Genomic DNA, 20997 nt, shown 5'->3' on the forward strand with positions numbered 1-20997 from the left:
GAGTGGCTCTATTAACGAGTTTTTCCAGTAACGAGCAAGCCACTCGCAGCAAATTTGTCTCTATTGACGAGCTCGCCTCTATTAACGAGCAAAACCACATGGTGCTTCCTAGCATCTCGCGGGTTCTCGCAAATTCTCCGACGCCAGTGTTGTTGTTGTATCGCACACAACAAGCATCCCTCTGGATTTATTTGAGCTTTTCTTTGGGTTTTTAGTGGTTTTGCGACTACAATTTGTAACACACGATATCTCCAAAGAAGCTGCTTGCTAAAGATAGTGTTGTCAAGAGGAAGAAAGACACAATTACTGTGGATTTAAAGAAGGAAATTATAGCAAAGCAAGAGTGTGGTGTCTGTGTGATTGATCTCACAAGGGAGTATGGCAGGTCCTCATCAACAATTTACACCATTAGTAAGGGAATGAGGAGGTAAGGGAGGATGCTGCCTCTTCCACTGAGATCAGGGAAGTGTTTGGAATGTTTGAAAAGGTGAACGCATTCTTGGAAAAGCTGCCCTGATAAAGCAGTGACAACCCGGTGTGTGAAAATGTTTAATTAATTTATCACTTTGTGATAACACTTTATGAAAGTGTTATCACTTTTGCAGGTATATGTCGCTTGAACGTGACACACTTTTTTCTCTTGAATGCACCCAAACACCGCACTCAAGCGTCATTTGAGCAAATATTTCTATAAAATCCAATTCTTATCCAATCGATTTGGGGATTGTATACATGTTTGCCATGAAATTTCCGTTTTCTTTAATAACCACATTGCCTATTTGAGAAAACGGCATTGTATTGTATCTTCGTGGTAAGACTATTATATTGTTGACAACGAGTGTAATCGACGTAGTTTTTTATTTGGTGTTGGTCTAACGCATCCTTGTGTGACATTTGAAATGAAATTTGAGTAAAATTCCCAAGAAGAGAGTGTCCACCTGACTCAGAGGTGGATTCTCCTTCCACACCATAACCCCTCTCCTCCTTCCCACCTCCCCATCGTCTTCCTCAAGCCAGCAACTACTCTTCATAAGGTAAAGTAAATATTAAAACACTATAACAAAACATTTATATTTACATGTGCAGTATTATATTTACATAAAAAAAAGTCATACAAGTATGGATGTTTTTGGGAGTGGAACGGATTAAATTTATTTCCTTTATTTTAAATGGGGAAGTTTGTTTCTTAAGACGAGTTTTCCAGGTAACGAGCTCGGTGCCAGAACGGATTAAACTCGTTAATAGAGGTTCCACTGTATATAGTGAATAAAGGTAAAAAACAGTATGGTGGGAGGAGGATGTTATAATTGACATGATTGAATCAATAATATGCACACTGTAATTTTCAGTACAGTGATTATTCACACATTTTATTATATAAATATATATCACAATACACACTATTGAATAATATTACTGCAAACAAAAATGTAAGAACAAATCAATCAGAGACATTGAAATAATTAGGTAATAATATCTTTGGGGCAACTCCCGCCTGACAGCTGGGGCGAAGCAGACAGCCTCTGGTGCTTGCTGTCAACGCCTCTTTTTTGACAGACTTTCCCGCCCTATTGCAGCCAAAATGTGCCACTTACCATTTTTTTATTATTTTCTCCCATGATCAGGGAACACAAATGAACACTTTTATAAGACAAAATAATTTTTTATTTTTTATTTTTTTTTTGCACCTGTGGGTGTTGAAAGCCAAATAACCCAGAGAAGCTTAGGGGTTAAACTGCCCAGCATAAGGGGGCATGGAAGCAAAAAATATTCAAATTATGTAAAAATTACTTAAAAATGTTAAACAAATCTCCAACTTATTGGCTTCAGCGTTGTGAAACTTTTATAAAAATATTTTCACAAATTGATTTTAGGCGAATATTAAAAAAAAAAGCAACATTGATGTTGATAAGGAGAAGAGGTGGTGTTAACTGGAAGTGATGGATAATACAATAATAAAGAGATGCAAGCACCTGTCCCACACATAAAGAAGAATAATAGTAGTAAGAAGTGTTCACAAAGTGGATATGCAGCTGGTGCCTTTATACCATTGCTCACTAACACATAATAACATAAATAATAATGAGTAACTATCTTATTATGCTCTATTTTGCTATATATCATATAAATACATTGACCAATCTTATTATCACTTACTTTCAACAATGCCAAAAAAATATTTTTTTTAGGGGAATTTTTTTTTTTTTTTTTTAGGTTTTTAGTTTTTTCTTTTGTTTATTATTTGAATTTGTTGTAACGTTTACATGGTGCAGAGTGCTTACCCGTCCCTAATTATGTGAAGACACAATTATATTGGTCAACAAATAAATCACTCACAACTCTCACAACTTGGAAATTTGAATTTTTGTTGACTGATTTTTTTTCACAAATTTCAAACTCTATTTTCCTTATTTTTTTAGGTTGTTTTGACGATTAGGGACCAGATTAGGGATTTTTTACTTATATATATTATACCATAAATATATCCCCTAAATCATTACAATTATCCCTATATACTTTTTTTTTTGGGGGGGGGGGGAGGTATTTTTTCTTGACTTCATTTCAACACATATTGACCTACAACTTTCACATATTCGAGTACGAATGCCAAACAATGTTTATTAAAACATACAAGTAAATTCAAGAAGTAAAACTGCCTTATTCATTGTCAATAACTTCTACTTCAATTATATCTATAACTAGAATTTCAACTTACTTCAGTATCCAAAAATCTAGTTTCTGATGAATTCTCACCATTTTTAAATATAGTGTGCACAGCTGTCTGTTCTACAATCCCTATAGAATTGATTTTTCATAAACTCTAAACGTTTGGAGTTAAAAAATTTTGTTGTCTAAATTTGCGCATATTTCAAATGCCATATTGACAATTTTTTTTACAGTAAACTATACTGAAAACCTATATTCTAAATATATGAAAATGAAGATCATATGTTATTCTGAGAGCATAACAACACCAAATGAACAACTGGTGATATTTTATATTTTGCAGCCAATTTCAAATTTTGAAGTTTTCAATATTCAATTTTATAATTATTTTGTATTTTTCTTGCTTTTCAAGTTACACTTGTATCATTTAGACAAAGTTGGAGCATTTGCCTAGTATATTATGCAAAAAACATTTGAAAGAGTTTCAGCAAATTTTAAAAACCGAGTTCAATGTCTCACTTCATATAAAGTTTTGCACAGCTTAAGGGTTATGCCCATGCAGCCCCAGTACACTAATTACACCTAGCCACCACACCACAAACAGCAGCCCCAGTACACTAATTACACCTAGCCACCACACCACAAACAGCAGACCCAAGTACACTAATTACACCTAGCCACCACACCACAAACAGCAGACCCTAGTACACTAATTACACCTAGCCACCACACCACAAACAGCAGACCCAAGTACACTAATTACACCTAGCCACCACACCACAAACAGCAGATACACCACCAAGGTACAAATACTGCCAAAGAACGAGGTCAGAGTCGATGACCACCCAGGAGAGCATCAGCCAACGAACTGGGGTCATGAGCTCCCACTTCCCACTCCCGAGGAGGCGAGGGCTGCGCGGACAAGTGGCATGGCGGCGGTGTATGACAATTGACAATTGTTTGTTTGCTTGTTTCTATAGATAGGGGGAGTTCTGCCTCACTGTTTGGGCTTCGGTTGCAATTTTTCTTACCATGTGGGGTTTGTTTTGTTATGCCTACCTTTCTGGGTGCTAACTCCGGTCGATGGCAGACATGGAATGCCCCCAAATACATGGGGGTTTCCATAGGCCATTGCTCCCTTTGCCTTTCTGAGGGAGCCAGGTTCTGGCTCATGGTCCTCGGTAGGATGAACTCCAATTGACTGATGAACTCCGGACTAATATGCACATATCAGTCCGATAGCTCCAGGGAGCCGGATGACTCTACACTCTTGGACACCCCTAGGGTCAACACTTGCAGCAGAGGAGCTCCAGCATATTTCAACAATCCTAAGTATTGTAGTACAGGTTGATGGTAGTGAGTGGTGTCCCAGAGAACATAAAGGTATAGTGCTCCTGAAAAATAGGTGAGATAACAGGAAAGTGCTAAGGGAAGTGAAAAATCGGATGAGAAAAAGTTGCCCTAGTGTTTACAGTGCAGAGAAGAACATTCAAGATGGCCACTGGCAAGGGGAAAAACAAAACAGAGCTTGATTTTGAGGGATTCAATGAAGAAAGCATTGATATTAGTAGTCTACATAACAAGTTGGTAAATTTAGATACTATAGTGAACTCTCATGTAGAAATAATTAGTAAATTGAAAGAAAGTAATGACCATTTGAATAGCAAAGTTTTATGTCTTGAGGGTTTAGTGAAAGACTTGCGCAAGGATAAGAATCAATTGGAAACAAATTGCAAAGCCATGGAAGAAGAAAATAAACTCTTAAAAATAGCTTTGGAAGAAGTTAAAGTAAATTTAAACATAAATGACTACAATAGATTAGGCAAGGAAATTCAACAGGAGAAACAGCTTTTGTCAGCACAGATGGAGGAAGTTACACAGGGAATAGAACAGTGCAAGAAAGATATGCAACTCACTTATGCACAAGTGGCCAAGGAGAAGGAAAAAATAGAAGAAGCAGTAAAGGAAGTCAAACACTGCAGCAACCAAGATAAAACAAACATTAGGCTAGAAGTGAGGAAAGAATTGGCATCTAACCCGAAGTTGGTGCAAAACACAGTTGATCGGAGTAAGTCCCTGATCATTTTTGGCTGCAAAGAAAAGGCGATAACATCTAGGTCAGAAAGAGCTGTAGAAGAAGCTAAAGTAGTAGATAAAATTGTTGGCCTCGTGGAAGGTCTTACAAACAGAGAGAATGTGTGCGACTACAGGAGAATAGGCAGGTACGTAAAAGGGAAAGATCGACCTTTGAGGATCACCCTAAACGGTGCCAAACAGATGGAAGAAGTACTAAGGAATGCTAGAAAATTGCAAAGGGATGAGGATGGGAAAGGGTGGTCGTTAAGACGAGATCTTTCAAAAGAAGATAGAGAGAAGCTGAAACTGAACCTCGCCGAGGCAAAACATTTAAATGAGAGCAGGAATGAAGAAGAAATAAATTCTTTTTTCTACAAAGTGATAGGGGTAGGCAAACCAGTAAAGTGGTACATAAAGGCAAACCAACAAAATCAATAGAGAGAGGGGGAGTGAAGAATAAGGAGAGGGGGAACAAGTTCCTGAAGATTGCATACACCAACATAGATGGAGTGAGATCGAAGATACTGGAGTTAAGTGATGTAATACAGCTGCAGACACCAGACATTGTTGCACTCACGGAGACAAAACTTGAAGATGTAATTTTAAATGAGGTCATATTCCCAAGGGGCTACTCAATTTGGAGACGGGACAGAAAAATTAGGAAAGGCGGTGGCGTTGCTGTGCTGGTAAAAGAACACCTAAAGGTGAAGGAAATAATGACTGCCAATCCACAAGAAGTTGACATAATAGCACTAGAGATCTGCTATGAGGATGATAAACTAATGATGATAAATGCATATAGTCCACCGCCAAGCAGCACATGGTCAAAGGAGGAGCTAGATAGTAAACGTGAAGGTCTTATAACAATAATGAGAGAGATTATAGCGAGAGCGGATAACGATAGATCACGACTGTTGATAGTCGGTGACTTCAACTTGAAATCCATAGACTGGGAAGCATATGAAGCTAAAACAGAAGATTTTTGGACCTGTAAATTTGTAGACCTCATCCTGGAAACATTCTTGTATCAACATGTTAAACAAGCTACGAGGATGAGGGAAGGGGACGTTCCCTCCATGCTAGATTTGATATTTACCAGGAAGGAGGAAGAGATATTTGACATTCAGTACCTTCCTCCCTTGGGTAAAAGTGACCATGTCTTTTTGGGAATAAAGTATGCAATGCGTTATAAGCTGGAAGAAAATAAGGAGGTTGAAGCAGTTGAAAAACCAGACTTCAGGAGAGGACATTATGGTGACCTTAGAAATTTTTTTAGTGAGTATAATTGGACAGACTTGATGCTAGGCAAGGAAGTGAATGAGATGTATGGCAAGTTTTGTGAAATATATGATAAAGGCACAAAAAAATTTATACCAAAACAGAGATGCAGAACTAGGAAACAGGATTGGTTCAATAGAAATTGCGAGAGGGCTAGAGACCGAAAGACACAAAAATGGAATCAATACAGGAAGAGGCCGAACCCCCAAACATACCAGCGATACAAAGATGCGAGAAACAACTACACGGCAGTGAGGAGAGAGGCAGAAAGAAATTTTGAAAAAGGGATTGCGGACAAATGTAAAACAGAACCAGGTCTATTCTATAAATTCATAAACAACAAATTGCAGGTAAAGGATAATATTCAGAGGTTGAAAATGGGAAATAGATTCACGGAAGATGAAAAGGAAATGTGTGAAACACTAAACGAAAAGTTCCAAAGTGTGTTTGTACAAAATGAAATCTTTAGGGAACCAGATACAATAAGAATTCCAGAGAACAACATAGAACACATAGAGGTGTCTAGAGACGAAGTGGAAAAAATGCTCAAGGAGCTCGGTAAGAACAAAGCAGCTGGCCCAGATGGCGTTTCACCATGGGTTCTGAGAGAATGTGCATCTGAGCTTAGCATTCCACTTCACCTGATCTTTCAGGCATCCCTGTGTACAGGAATCGTAGCAGACGGGTGGAAACAGGCTAACATAGTTCCAATCTACAAAAGTGGCAGCAGGGAAGACCCCCTCAATTATAGACCTGTATCATTGACAAGTGTAATAGTGAAAGTATTGGAAAAACTAATCAAAACTAAATGGGTAGAACACCTAGAGAGAAATGATATAATATCAGACAGACAGTATGGTTTTCGATCTGGAAGATCCTGTGTATCGAATTTACTCAGTTTCTATGATCGAGCCACAGAGATATTACAGGAAAGAGATGGTTGGGTTGACTGCATCTATCTGGACCTAAAAAAGGCTTTCGACAGAGTTCCACATAAGAGGTTGTTCTGGAAACTGGAAAATATTGGAGGGGTGACAGGTAAGCTTCTATCATGGATGAAAAATTTTCTGACTGATAGAAAAATGAGGGCAGTAATCAGAGGCAATGTATCGGAATGGAGAAATGTCACAAGTGGAGTACCACAGGGTTCAGTTCTTGCACCAGTGATGTTTATTGTGTACATAAATGATCTACCAGTTGGTATACAGAATTATATGAACATGTTTGCTGATGATGCTAAGATAATAGGAAGGATAAGAAATTTAGATGACTGTCATGCCCTTCAAGAAGACCTGGACAAAATAAGTATATGGAGCACCACTTGGCAAATGGAATTTAATGTTAACAAATGTCATGTTATGGAATGTGGAATAGGAGAACATAGACCCCACACAACCTATATATTATGTGAGAAATCTTTAAAGAATTCTGATAAAGAAAGAGATCTAGGAGTGGTTCTAGATAGAAAACTATCACCTGAGGACCACATAAAGAATATTGTGCAAGGAGCCTATGCTATGCTTTCTAACTTCAGAATTGCATTTAAATACATGGATGGCGATATACTAAAGAAATTGTTCATGACTTTTGTTAGGCCAAAGCTAGAATATGCAGCTGTTGTGTGGTGCCCATATCTTAAGAAGCACATCAACAAACTGGAAAAGGTGCAAAGACATGCTACTAAGTGGCTCCCAGAACTGAAGGGCAAGAGCTACGAGGAGAGGTTAGAAGCATTAAATATGCCAAAACTAGAAGACAGAAGAAAAAGAGGTGATATGATCACTACATACAAAATAGTAACAGGAATTGATAAAATCGACAGGGAAGACTTCCTGAGACCTGGAATTTCAAGAACAAGAAGTCATAGATTTAAACTAGCTAAACACAGATGCCGAAGAAATATAAGAAAATTCACCTTCGCAAATAGAGTGGTAGACGGTTGGAACAAGTTAAGTGAGAAGGTGGTGGAGGCCAAGACCGTCAGTAGTTTCAAAGCGTTATATGACAAAGAGTGCTGGGAAGACGGGACACCACGAGCGTAGCTCTCATCCTGTAACTACACTTAGGTAATTACAGAAAAACATATTACAGTATTTTATTCACCGATACAAATTATATTATATTAACATAATTTCTTTATATTAATTATTCTAGAACAGAGTTAATATTTCTGGCAAACGTATCCCAGAGCAGAGCTAACATTTCTGACAGGGTTAAACATATTCCAAAGCTGGGCTAACATTTCTGACATACAGTGACACCTCGGCTTACTAATGCCCCTATTTACAAACTTTTCAGGTTAAGAGCCCAATTTCTTCAGAAAATTCGAATCGGGTTACGAGCTTTGCCTCGGGAAACGAGTTTGTTGATACGTGTATGGCCAATCTAGCGCACAGTGGCACAGCGATTGTGCCTCAGTTTACCAGTGGCTCCCACCTAGTGACAATCCCGCCCGAATTCTTTGTAAAGAATTTCAGTGTTTTTTTTATTTTTGGGTATTTGAACATAAAAGTATTATATATCTTTCCATGGGTCCCAAGAAAGTCAGTGGTAAGGTTCAACCTAAGAAAATAGTTGTGAGTAGAGGCAGTAGAGGATGTCCCTTCCTCATTAAGAAAGTGTGTGAAGTATGGGAAGAACTGCAAAGTTTTGTTAAAAAAAACTCACCCAGATAAAGCTGTAGCAGGCCGTTGCATTGACCTTTTAACCACTGAACTGCACAACGCGCCTGCAGGCGCTCGACGGGGGAGGTCAACGTGTCTCTAAGATCTTATATTTTTAGCATATGATTCAAAACTCCCGCGGCTACGTGGGGTTCACATCATCTTCCTCAGGGCTCTTGTAAACAGACGTCATTAAAAAAAAATTGTGGGCAACATTCCTGGTTGTGAGAGCCTCAGTACTGAGTGAGCAACCAAGGCTGGCACACGCAGCATGAGCTCACAGCACTGCTGTTCAGCTTGTGACCACAGCATTGCCTAATAATATCAAAATATATATGTGACTGGTATTATTTAGCCATGATAGTATTACAGAAGAGCCTGAGTGTAATAATGACTGTGTACAATGATCAAATCAGTGAATCAATGCTGTTCACGATGTTCACAGCGCTAACCACAGCACCACAGCATTATTTCGTCCATCTAGGAATCTTCAAACGACTTCTTATGTTCCTTTACAAAATAAACTTGTGGTCAATTATTCATTTACAGGATTTAGTGTCTAGCATTGTGATAATAGCAAGATTGTGGTGATAATTAGCGTTGTGCTTAGTATTGTGGGAGGAGGAATTTTGGTGAGGGAGGAAGGGAATAGAGGTAGCCTCACTGTGTGTGGCAGCCACTCTTGTTTTGCTCACCATACTAGCTTAGTGGTGCGCTATGGTGAACACATATGTACATGGGTATATATAATGTGTGCATATAGTGTAATAACAGCAACATGAGTATGTTGGGAGGAGCCATTTTGGTGAGGGAGTTGGCATTGTAATCATAGCGTCATCGTCTGCTGTGTGACAATTGTCAATTGTCATGTAGTGTATGGCGACCACTGTGCTGTTTCGACACAATACCAGCTTAGTTGTATAGTTATGGTGAACAAAACATGTAGATAGGTATACATAACATGTGTAAATAGTGTAATAAAAACACTAACAGTATGGTGGGAGGAGGAATGATGGTGAGTGTGATGTTGGAGGAGTGAGGGAGGACTGGCTGGGTGTGGCAGCTCACACTCTCGGAGTTCTCAGTGTGATGATGGTGAGTGAATATAGTGTGTGACAGTGTACAGTGTGTAAATATAAATAAATGAACATGAAACATTGGATATATGAGCAATATATGTGAACACATGTGTGATGCATGTAACAGTGTCTTGGGATAGTACGGATGTTCTACTACCATAAAATTGTGTACGTGTTAATTATACATAGGATTGGCAAGAAAAAACAAAACAAATGTATTTGGAACTGTGTGCAAAAAATGAACAAAAATATATTTGTGGCAACTGGCGCATCTTGAACCTGGCGAGTGACCCCCAATTGATGATGTTACAGGCCATTTTGAGGATCCCATTGAGGCCAAAGTAAATACAATTTGGAGTTTATTTTTACATTTGTGTAATCAGGGAAGGGTTTTTAACAGATTAAAAATAAATACAAAATTCATGGGCATTTATTTCCTACGCACGGTGCCATATTTGGAGGCCGAACAGCCCAGTGCTTACATGACAATGTGATGTCTTACTACAGACACGTGTTAAAATGTAGAGAAAAACAAGTGTATTTAGACAGATTCTTAGTAAGACAAGCAAGCTGTGAGCCAAAAGCAGGTCCTAGTAGAATGCAAGCAAAACGTGCCAGAGAGTGTGTACCCCAGAGAAGTCGACAAGAGTTATCAGTATAGGTAATAACTTGTACATTAGTACTGAAGATTTTGGTGAATTAGGTATAAAATTTACTTTGAAGTAAATTTTTGGGGGAGTCTGGAACGGATTAATTCAATTTCCATTATTTCTTACGGGGAAAATTTGTTTCAGTTTACTAATATTCGGCTTACGAGCCGTCTCTGGGAATGGATTAAATTCGTAAGCTGAGGTACCACTGTACTAACATATCCTGGAGGAGGGCTAATATTTATGACAAGATTAAAATATCCCAGAAGCAGGCTACCATTTCTGATAAATTAACATATCCCAAAGCTGGATTAATATGTTTAACAAACTAACATATACCTGAGTTGGGTTAACATTCAAACAAACATCCCAGAGCTGGGTTAATATTCTGACAAACATCCGAGATCTGGGTTAACACTATCGGTCACCGGGCAGGCGCGCGGTAAACTTAGGGGTCATGTACCGAGCGAGCGTGCGGTGACACCTAAATGTGTATACTCGTTTCAGCTTTCTCACCTTAATTAATTCTCGTGCTACGTTGCTCGTTTTGGTATCATTGTGTTCACAATTAAATTCCCTACAGGTGTGTATAAATATAATGTCCAAAAGCTTGGCGTGACCCCCAACAGCAAAGCCTAAAGTCGGCAAAAGTTACCCGTGAGTGCACAAAATCAGTAACATGTGCATACTTGTTCCATTTTTCTCACCTTAATTCTCGTGCTACGTCGCTCGTTTTGGTATCATTGTGTTCGCAATTAAATTCCCTACAGATGTGTATGAATATAATGTACAAAAGCCTGGAGTGCCTCCCCGCAGAAAAACCTAAAGTTACCCGTGAACGAGCACCAATTTGTACACTGCAACCTAATGTGTATACTCGTTCAATTTGATAACATCAAATTTCGTGTTACGTCTTTCATTTTGGTATCAAATTGTTTGCGACGTAAAGGCGCGCATTTTAAAACTAGTCCCAACATAATAGCATAATAAATAGAATTTTAAAAAATATTTTAAAATTTTGACCAAAAGCCTATTTATAATCATATAAGTGTTCGCACATCAAGTTCCATGTTACATCTTTCATTTTGGTATCAAATTGTGCGCATTCTAAAGGCGCTTATTTTGATACTATCCCGAGGTCGATTGGATAAAAAAACCAGCGTTGAATGTAATGAAACGCCATTTTCGTGGTGAGTCCCGGAGGCTCCCCAGAGCTATCCATGGCTGATATGGATACCCTAACTATTTTGCATCAGTCGATGTGGGTGGAGTTCTAGGCCTACCGGGGACCACGAGCCAGAACCTGGCCCCCTCAGAGAGGCACGGGGAGCAATGGCCCATAGAATTGAACATGTGATTTGGAGCATTCTATATCTGCCATCGACCGGGACAGGCACCCAGAAAGGTAAGCACCACAAAACAATCCCCTATTCTGGTTAACAACAAAAATCGACAAACGAGTGGACAGAACTCCCCCAGGAAAACGAACTAACAAACATGACATCACACGAGCCGTGCCGCATGTCTGCGCAACTCCCCCCTCCCCGGGAGGGGGAAGGGGGAGCCCCAGACCCCCGCGCCGGCGATCCCCGCCCCAGTTCTGAGTCTGGATATTAAAACCGTGAAAAAAACGCCGACCGGAGGGCAGGAGGGTGCTGGGGAGCCTCCGGGACTCACCCAGAAAATGGCGTTTTATTACATTCAACGTTGGTTTTCTGGGGGGAGCCCCTACGGCTCCCCGGAGCTACTTCACCAAAGACTACCTAAGAAAACAAGGGGACATACCCGGGAGGTGGTCGGTGAACCACACCTCAACACTAAGTCGAGACAACCCAAGGACCCCTCCGGAAAGCAGCAGGCACATCATTCGCCAGAATAAGGGAGAACGGCTGCAGACGAAGAGACCTATGACCACGACCACAGGAGCCAAAAACCACTGCGCCTGAGAAGAGCATGAAGCTCTGCCACACGACCCCCAGAGGCCAATGCCAACATAAAAAGAGAGCCGAGGCAAAGCAAACCTGAACCGATGAAGCCACAACAACCAAGGAGAAGAAAAACAGGAGAGCACCCGGTCCAAAGACCAGAACGGCACAGGCAGTGCATGAGCAGGCCGGAGGTGAAACAACGCACGAGACAGCCTGTGAAACGGCGCAGAAGGCACATCGATACTGAAAGCTAGCAGCAGAAACCAAGGTGCCAGACCCAGGAATGGCCCCAAGCGCCTCTACATCCTCCGCAAGCCAATCCTATGACAGCCCCAGGAGGGAAAAGAAAACGCAGGACCAAAACCAAAATGCCACAAGCGTGCAAGTCCACTGCCACAAGTGCAGCCGACAGGGAAGGAACCCGCATAAGGAGCCGCCCCGCACCAACATCCCGCAGAAGGGCAGGAGCGAAAAGACTCATTAAGAGGAGCAAAATTGCCCCCAGGAAAACAAGTAGCGCCGAGACAGCGCAAAGAGAAGAGATATGCACAAAAGAACAAGAAGGTCAAACACCCAGAAGCTGCCAGGAATAGGACCCACAAGCTCTAGAAAGGACCAGAGGGAAGTAGCAAAACCGTCCCGAACCTTCGAGAACAAAAAGAAGCAAACACAAAGGACGAAGGCACAAAAACCCCGTCGCACCCGAACCAAAAGTCATGCAGAAACCCCAAGAAGAGGGGGACATGACGGAAAAGGCCCATCCCAGAAAAAAGGGGCGAGGGGCGAAGATTGTAGAAAAGCACCCACCGACAGGACGGAAACAACGGGCACAATGGACAAGGAAACCGAGCCCAGGGAGGGGCCGACGACCACAAAGCACGTGCAGAGAGGGGGAATGGAAAAACCCCACACCAGAAAACCGCAAACCCCCGCCCAGAGGGGTAGAAATACCCCGGCGGGGACCAACGGGGCCTAAGGCCCCTCACGTGAGCCCAACCCCAGCCCCGGGAACCCACCCTGCAGGCCCTGGGGCCGAGCTGTCCCCTCAAAGCCCCAGCGTCAAGAAAAACCCCGGGGCAGCTGGGAAAAACACTAAGGAAGGGAGCCCACTAGGCTCTGGAACTTGAACCGAAACCGGAGGATAGGCGAGGGGCGAGATGAAGACCCCAAGCTCATCCCCAGCCAGCACAACGAGGCGAGGACAAGACAGAGAATCCAAGGAACATGGAAAAACCAGGCCCGGCACAGCAAGACCAGCAAGGAAGGAGGGCCCCAGAGGGAGCACGGAAGGGCCGAACATAATGCCACAACCAACCCTGACACACAGCTGCAGTACCAAAACCGCAGCAAAACGTCACCACACTCCCCGAGGAAGCGACAGAAGATAGATAAATCATACATAAGTGGCACACAAGGGGACACAGGCGGAAACCGAGCACCCAACTGAGCCACAGGGACGGTAGAAAAAATGTGTGCAGTGTAACAGGCAATCGAAGGAACACATTAGGCAGTCCAACTTGGCCTGACCCCATACACAGCCCCAAGAGCAGAGACGAGAGCGCCCATGAAGCACAGAATCAACTCGACAGGCAAACGACAGGGGAGAGGTGGAACCAAAGAGCCAGAACCCAATCCTGCAAGCACAAGGAGGCGAGCACAAAACACCCTCGACACAGGAAAACGTACCACCGAACAGGCACCCCCACCATTGCACTGCGGAACAAGGTGGAGGCGGGGCCCCGAACTCAAGCAAGGTTAGACAAGCATAGGAGAGGGGCAGGAGTACAGGCAGGAGCCGCCTCGGAAGGGACAAGAGGCTACCCGCAGACACCCATGAACCGAGGAAGGAATCAGGTGGAGAGAACAAAAGCTGCCCAGTATGGGCTAATAGCCCTGCAGTAGGCACCTCGGGTGGTACGGTCCACGTTCTCAGGGACGTATGTACACCCATTCCTACTTCCAAAAACAAAAACAGCGTCAGGACGAAGGAGACGCCAAACCGCACCACCTCACCTACAGAACATAGGCGCTGAAGGCCCATGACGCAAGCTTTCGAGGCCGTAGCCGCCGGAGGCGGCCAGTGCGCCCATGCTGGAGAGGAGGGGAGTGGCGAAAGAGGCTCCCCACCCTAGAACGCAGGGAAAAATCACGTGACTTCCCCACAGAGGCACCCCAGAACACCCCCAAAGCAACGGAGAAAGGATTGGATTAAGAAAAGAGAGAGAGGCGAAGCCCCCCTGAGAGAAAATGGCAGCAGAACACGTGTGCACACCGCCCGGAACCAAAACTAACTCCCATTGCACATGCGCAGGACACGAAAAAAAAAAAAGTAGCCCAACAAGGCGAGAAGTAGCCCAACCAGTCGAGAAGTAGCCCAACTGGCGACAAGCAGCCCAAACTGCAACAAGGAGCCCAAACTGCAACAAGGAGCCCAAAACGGCTACAAGGAGCCCAAAACGGCTACAAGGAGCCCAAAACGGCTACAAGGAGCCCAAAACGGCTACAACAAGCCCAAAACTGCTACAACGAGCCCAAAACGGCTACAAGGAGCCCAAAACGGCTACAAGGAGCCCAAACGGCTACAAGGAGCCCAAACGGCTACAAGGAGCCCAAACGGCTACAAGGAGCCCAAACGGCTACAAGGAGCCCAAATGGCTAGAAGGAGCCCAACCTATCCAGAACAGAACGAACCAGTATGGAGGCAAACTCCGGGACACTCAGGAGGCAAGCCGCAAAGGCCAACCGCACCGCAGACGAAGAGATTCTGACTGGACTGCACACATGGGAATTCATCAGCAGACTAGGTGAATGGAGTCACGAACAAGCAAAAAAGCTCGCAGGACTCAGGGTCGAATGTGTCACCGACCCAACAATGCAGCATGACGGAGGCAAAAACAAGGAGAGTCACCCTGAGACAAAGGGACAGAGCAACCCTCAACTCGCACAAAGCGAGAGGGGATGCAAGGGTCTCCACTATCGGACCCGAGAGAACCAGCGGGGTTTTCCAGGGCCCCTAGACTGGGTCTGCTAAGGGTTATCCCAGGCAGGGCACTGTTAACCGGCGCCCCAAACTACCAAGCAAACTGCTAAAGCTGAACCCACAGGACGTGTCCACCCGTGAGGGCGAAGCAATGGGTGCCACCACACAAACGAACCTAATATAAGGGGGGGGGGGGGGGAACACAAGGCAGACCCCCTACCAGGCAAAAACAAATATAAAAGAAAAACCACACAAGTGGACAACGTACCCAGAGGGAACAGAGCCGGCCGCTGTCATAGGTGAAAACTAGCTACGCAGTACCCTGCGCCCCACCAGTGCTATAACTACCACTTACCCCAAGGTAAACAAGGGAGTAAAACCCCCAAACACTCGGGGCGGCCAAACGCCAAGCAGCGAAAAGCCAACAGAGGTAGACCCAAGGTGACTTGTGGAAGGCAACCCCAAGCCCCAAGGGCAGTACTTACAGGGCACTCAGGGAAGGTGACCCTAAGCACATGCAGCCCGAGTACCTGAGAATACTACTCCCAGCTCACACGACCACCGTAAGAGCAGCACTGAAAACAAGTCACAGCACTGAGACAAAACTGGAGCTGGAGCCACACGACCGTGCATTATCCCATCAGCCGAGGAACTGGGGCGGGGATCGCCGGCGCGGGGGTCTGGGGCTCCCCCTTCCCCCTCCCGGGGAGGGGGGAGCTGCACAGACATGCGGCACGGCTCGTGTGACGTCATGCTTGTTAGTTTGTTTTCCGGGGGGAGTTCTGTCCACTCGTTTGTCGATTTTTGTTGTTAACCAGAATAGGGGTTTGTTTTGTGGCGCTTACCTTTCTGGGTGCCTGTCCCGGTCGATGGCAGATATAGAATGCTCCAAATCACATGTGCATTTCTATGGGCCATTGCTCCCCGTGCCTCTCTGAGGGGGCCAGGTTCTGACTCGTGGTCCCCGGTAGGCCTAGAACTCCACCCACATCGACTGATGCAAAATAGTTAGGGTATCCATATCAGCCATGGATAGCTCCGGGGAGCCGTAGGGGCTCTCCCCAGAAAATGAGTCTGCCCACGGCTGTGGGGCATGCTGGGAATATTTTTCAAACTGGTGGATGCTCATTGGAAGCCTCAGGCCTCCATCTTGTACCCAAGTTTTGAATCCTACAATATATCTACGAGTGCATTAAGGGGTTATGCACACCCCCGATTGAGTGCATTAAGGCACTATGTGCAGTTCAGAGGGTTAATACACTCAACATAACTAGTTAATATCACCATGATTAATACACTCACCATCACTGGGTGATAATAATACACTCACCATCACTGGGTGATAATAATACACTCACCATCACTGGGTGATAACAATAATACACTCACCATCACTGGGTGATAACAATAATACACTCACCATCACTGGGTGATAACAATAATACACTCACCATCACTGGGTGATAACAATAATACACTCACCATCACTGGGTGATAATAATAATACACTCACCATCACAGGGTGATAACAATAATACGCTCACCATCACTGGGTGATAACAATAATACACTCACCATCACTGGGTGATAACAATAATACACTCACCATCACTGGGTGATAACAATAATACACTCACCATCACTGGGTGATAACAATAATACACTCACCATCACTGGGTGATAACAATAATACACTCACCATCACTGGGTGATAACAATAATACACTCACCATCACTGGGTGATAACAATAATACACTCACCATCACAGGGTAATGACACCATGATTAATACACTTGCTAGCACTGGTTAATAACACCATGATTAATACACTCACCATCACTGGTTAATGACAATATGATTAATACACTCACCATCACTGGGTGATGACAATATGATTAATACACTCACCATCACTGGTTAATGACAACACCATGATTAATACACTCACCATCACTGGTTAATGACATCAAGATTAATACACTCACCATCACTGGTTAATGACAACACCATGATTAATACATTCACCATTACTGGTTAATGACATCAAGATTAATACTCACCATCATTAGTTAATAACATTATAATAAATACACTCACCATCACTAGTTATTGAAAACATAATAAATACAGTCATTATCACTAGTTACTGTAAACATCATGATTAATATGCTCACCATAACTGGTTAATGACATCAACATGACACACACACTCACCTCTTGTACAGTAAGAATAAAAGTGTTCTTACCATCATTAATGGGCAGAAGTTGTGTTTGCTATCGTCCTTGGTAGCCGAGCAGAGACTGGAAGCCGTATTACCTATTAGGGGAAATAAAACATTTAAGGTTTCTATAACTAAATTTTCCCATCAAAACATAATAAATGTTTAGAAAAATGTAATAATTTTGTTTATGTATTATGCTAAGAGCAGGTTCTATATTGGTACGGAGTACCAGAAGCATCAAGAGTAAGTATGGGCCAATAGGCCCTTTGCAGTTACTTCCATTCTTCCCTCTCATTTATCCAATTAATACCCAATGTTCCGTGTTCTGTCTTGTGTTGGTCAAAAGTTTGTTCACCCTCATACAAAACTGTTGCAACATATCACCTCACCCAAATGCGAGTATATAAGACAAGCTGTTTAATTAGGCATGTATTATGTTTCAGATCCTCATTTTTACCGTACCCGAGTACCTGAAATTTATCACTGTTAAACATCATGTTATTTTCTGCTGCTCAATCGAAAACTTTGTTGACATCTGCTTGTAGTTTTTCAATGTCTTCAGCAGAGGTAATTTTCATGCTGATTTTTGTGTCATCTGCAAAGGACGACACGAAGCTGTGACGTGTATTTTTGTCTATATCAGATATGAGAATAAGGAACAGTAGCGGTGCAAGGACTGTACCTTGAAGTAGAGAGCTTTTAACATCGCTTGGACTCGATTTTATCTGATTGACTGTTCCTCTTTGTGTTCTGTTCGACAGGAAATTGAGTATCCAGCGTCCTACTTTTCCAGTTATTCTCATTGATCAGAGACTTCTTTTAACAATATGAGAAGAGAAAATAATTGTTTGGAAAGAATTTATTTTCTGTGCACCAAGGGGTTGTCATATTTTAATGCAGAACAGTACAGCGGATAAACAAAACATGCTGTTCGATTAGACCATTTCAGCAGCCCATTATCCATTTCAGTAATTTTCCTTGTATTCCCAGCTCAGCAAGCTGTTCTACCATGATTTCCCTGTTTGCTGTATCAAAAGCTGCTGCTAGGTTGATGAAGACGGCTTGAGGGGAAGCTTCAATATGAGCGAAGTAGTCAGGAAAACAGTGTTGTGTACTGAGCCTCAGGCATAAATCAAAACAGTAGGGGAGACAGGTGCCCCTGTATACGATACGTGAGTCGGTTAAGGACAATGTGTTCAAGCACTTTACAAACACATGATGTTAGAGATATGGGCCTATAATTATCTGAGTGTGGTTTGGGGATATGAACAATAACACTCTTTGTCCAAGCATCAGGTAATACTCATTCACTTAACCCTTAAGCTGCAAAACACGTCATATGACTTTTGACTAACTTACGCAAAAATGCGCATCACGTCATATGACGTAATGAAGTACCGCGCAAGATTTGAATAGCCAGTGGGGGTAGTGGGGGGCCCCCCCACACGCTGCCTAGGGGCTATAGTAAACAGCTGCCATTTTGAAAAAATCCAGCTCCGCCACCAACGCGTGGAAAGCCTCAGTTACCCCAGCAGTCACTATGGTGAGCGCACGGCCAAACGCCTCCCGGGCACACACCACTCAATCACTTACTCAAGAGTTAAGTGAATTATAACTAGTGAATTATTTTCTGATAGTGAGGAATGTGACATTGATAACTCTGACATTAATAAGCACTACACACAATTGACTGATGATAGTAGCACAGAGAGTGAATTTGAGATACAGCCTCCTCCCATGGCGGGGCCTACACGCTCACCAGTGCCTCCTCGCCCAGTGTCTACTCCAATTCGTGCACGACCACACAGTTCTTGTACTTATTTAGAGTATGAGGATATTTTGGGCGACGAGTGAGAGGAAGGTGACTCTTTTTCTGCTTTTAATGAGGTGGATTCAGAACATAGTGTTACCATGCCTGTCGCTAGTGCCAGTGATGTTACCAAGCGAGATTTTGTCGCATCAGCAGCGTCTCACCCAGCCAAGCGCCGCCGCAGGGCACCACATGAGGAACCAAGACCCTCATGTTCACGTGATATTACCTCATGTTCACATAGCACCCGTACTTTGCATAGACAGGCTTCAGCTCCTGGTACATGGTGTGCAACGATTCTTCGCCGTCGTGCCAGTGTTTCGTCTTGCAGGACACAAGGTGTACTTGTGTGGAGTGATGATATTACAAACCTTTTCCCTGATACTGGCAAGGACGTGTGTGAAATAGACTATTTTACAGCATTTAATGATGAGACGCTCATGGAATATATTGTACACCAAACGAACCTTCATGCAGCTCATCTTGGAAAAATATAACAGAATTTTCACGATTACAGCATTGGAAAAACACCACTGTAGGTGAAATGTATTTATTTTTGGCACTATGTATGTTGATGAAACATTGTGTAAAACATATTATCTTAGATTATTGGAGCAAAGACCAGACTGTTCCAACACCTTAGTTCGGGAAATATATGTCCCAAAACAGGTTTCAGATACTCCTCAGGTGTCTTCATTTTGCAAGTAATGAAGACCGGACAGAGATTGATAGACTTTGGAGAGTCAGGCATATTATGAATGATGTGATTGGAAAGTACAGATATTTCCACGTACCAGCACAGAAGCTGGTGATTGACGAATCCCTTGTGCTTTTCAAAGGACGTGTTGGGTTCAAGCAGTATATTCCCTCCAAACACAACAGATTTGGATTGAAATTCGTTGTTCTTTGTGACTGTGAAACAGGATACGTGTTACACATGATTCTGTATTCTACAGGTATTAGCAATGTAGACATTCCCGGTAATGACCAACATGGTTTCTCAGGTAGTGTGGTAAAGTTACTGATGGCACCATGGATGAACAAGGGCCACATTTTATACACAGATAACTACTATACAAGTCCCTTGCTAGCTAGGTTCTTGATTGAAAATAGAACTGGAGTGTGTGGCACAGTAAAGCCAAGAAGACGAGAAATGCCAGTGTTTGACAACAATCTTGAAGTTGGTGACTGCCAGCTAAGAAAAAGTGATCAAATACTCTCAGTTAGGTGGAAAGACGAGAGAAGTGAACTTGCTGACAACCGTTCATGATGGTACAATGGTGAACAGTGGCAAGGTGAACCGAGTAACAAAACAACCAGTATATAAGCCAGATTGTCTTCTTGACTATAATATCAACATGCGTTTGGTTGATAAACGTGACATGATGGTGGGTGCTGTCGAGTGTGTTAGGAAAACATTGAAGTGGATGAGAAAAGTGTTTTTCCATCTGGTTGACGTAAGCATGCTGAACAGCTACAATATGTATCTGGTGAAAACTGGACGTAAACCAAGTTTCCGTTCGTTTGGTTTTACACTTGTGACAAAGTTACTAACAAAGTTTGGCAAAGAAATTCCTGGCATACAAAGACCCCCATCATGAACCCAGTGTTGCAACATGCTGCTACACCCAGGCTCACTTACA

The 20997-nt window shown here is 42.9% G+C and overlaps 1 protein-coding gene across 1 annotated transcript in view; it reads right to left on the bottom strand.

Annotated features, from left to right (window-relative positions):
- LOC138364629 (tripartite motif-containing protein 59-like) overlaps positions 1 to 20997 on the bottom strand; it is a 119432-nt gene that overhangs the window by 86727 nt on the left and 11708 nt on the right. Inside the window, exon 2 of the mRNA XM_069324582.1 lies at positions 17569 to 17639. Coding sequence (XP_069180683.1) covers positions 17569 to 17574 — 6 coding nt within the window. The 5' untranslated portion in view covers positions 17575 to 17639. The remainder of the gene's footprint in view (positions 1 to 17568; positions 17640 to 20997) is intronic.

Source organism: Procambarus clarkii, chromosome 14, assembly GCF_040958095.1.
Source record: "Procambarus clarkii isolate CNS0578487 chromosome 14, FALCON_Pclarkii_2.0, whole genome shotgun sequence".
In the NCBI taxonomy this organism is placed as follows: Eukaryota; Metazoa; Arthropoda; class Malacostraca; order Decapoda; family Cambaridae; genus Procambarus; species Procambarus clarkii.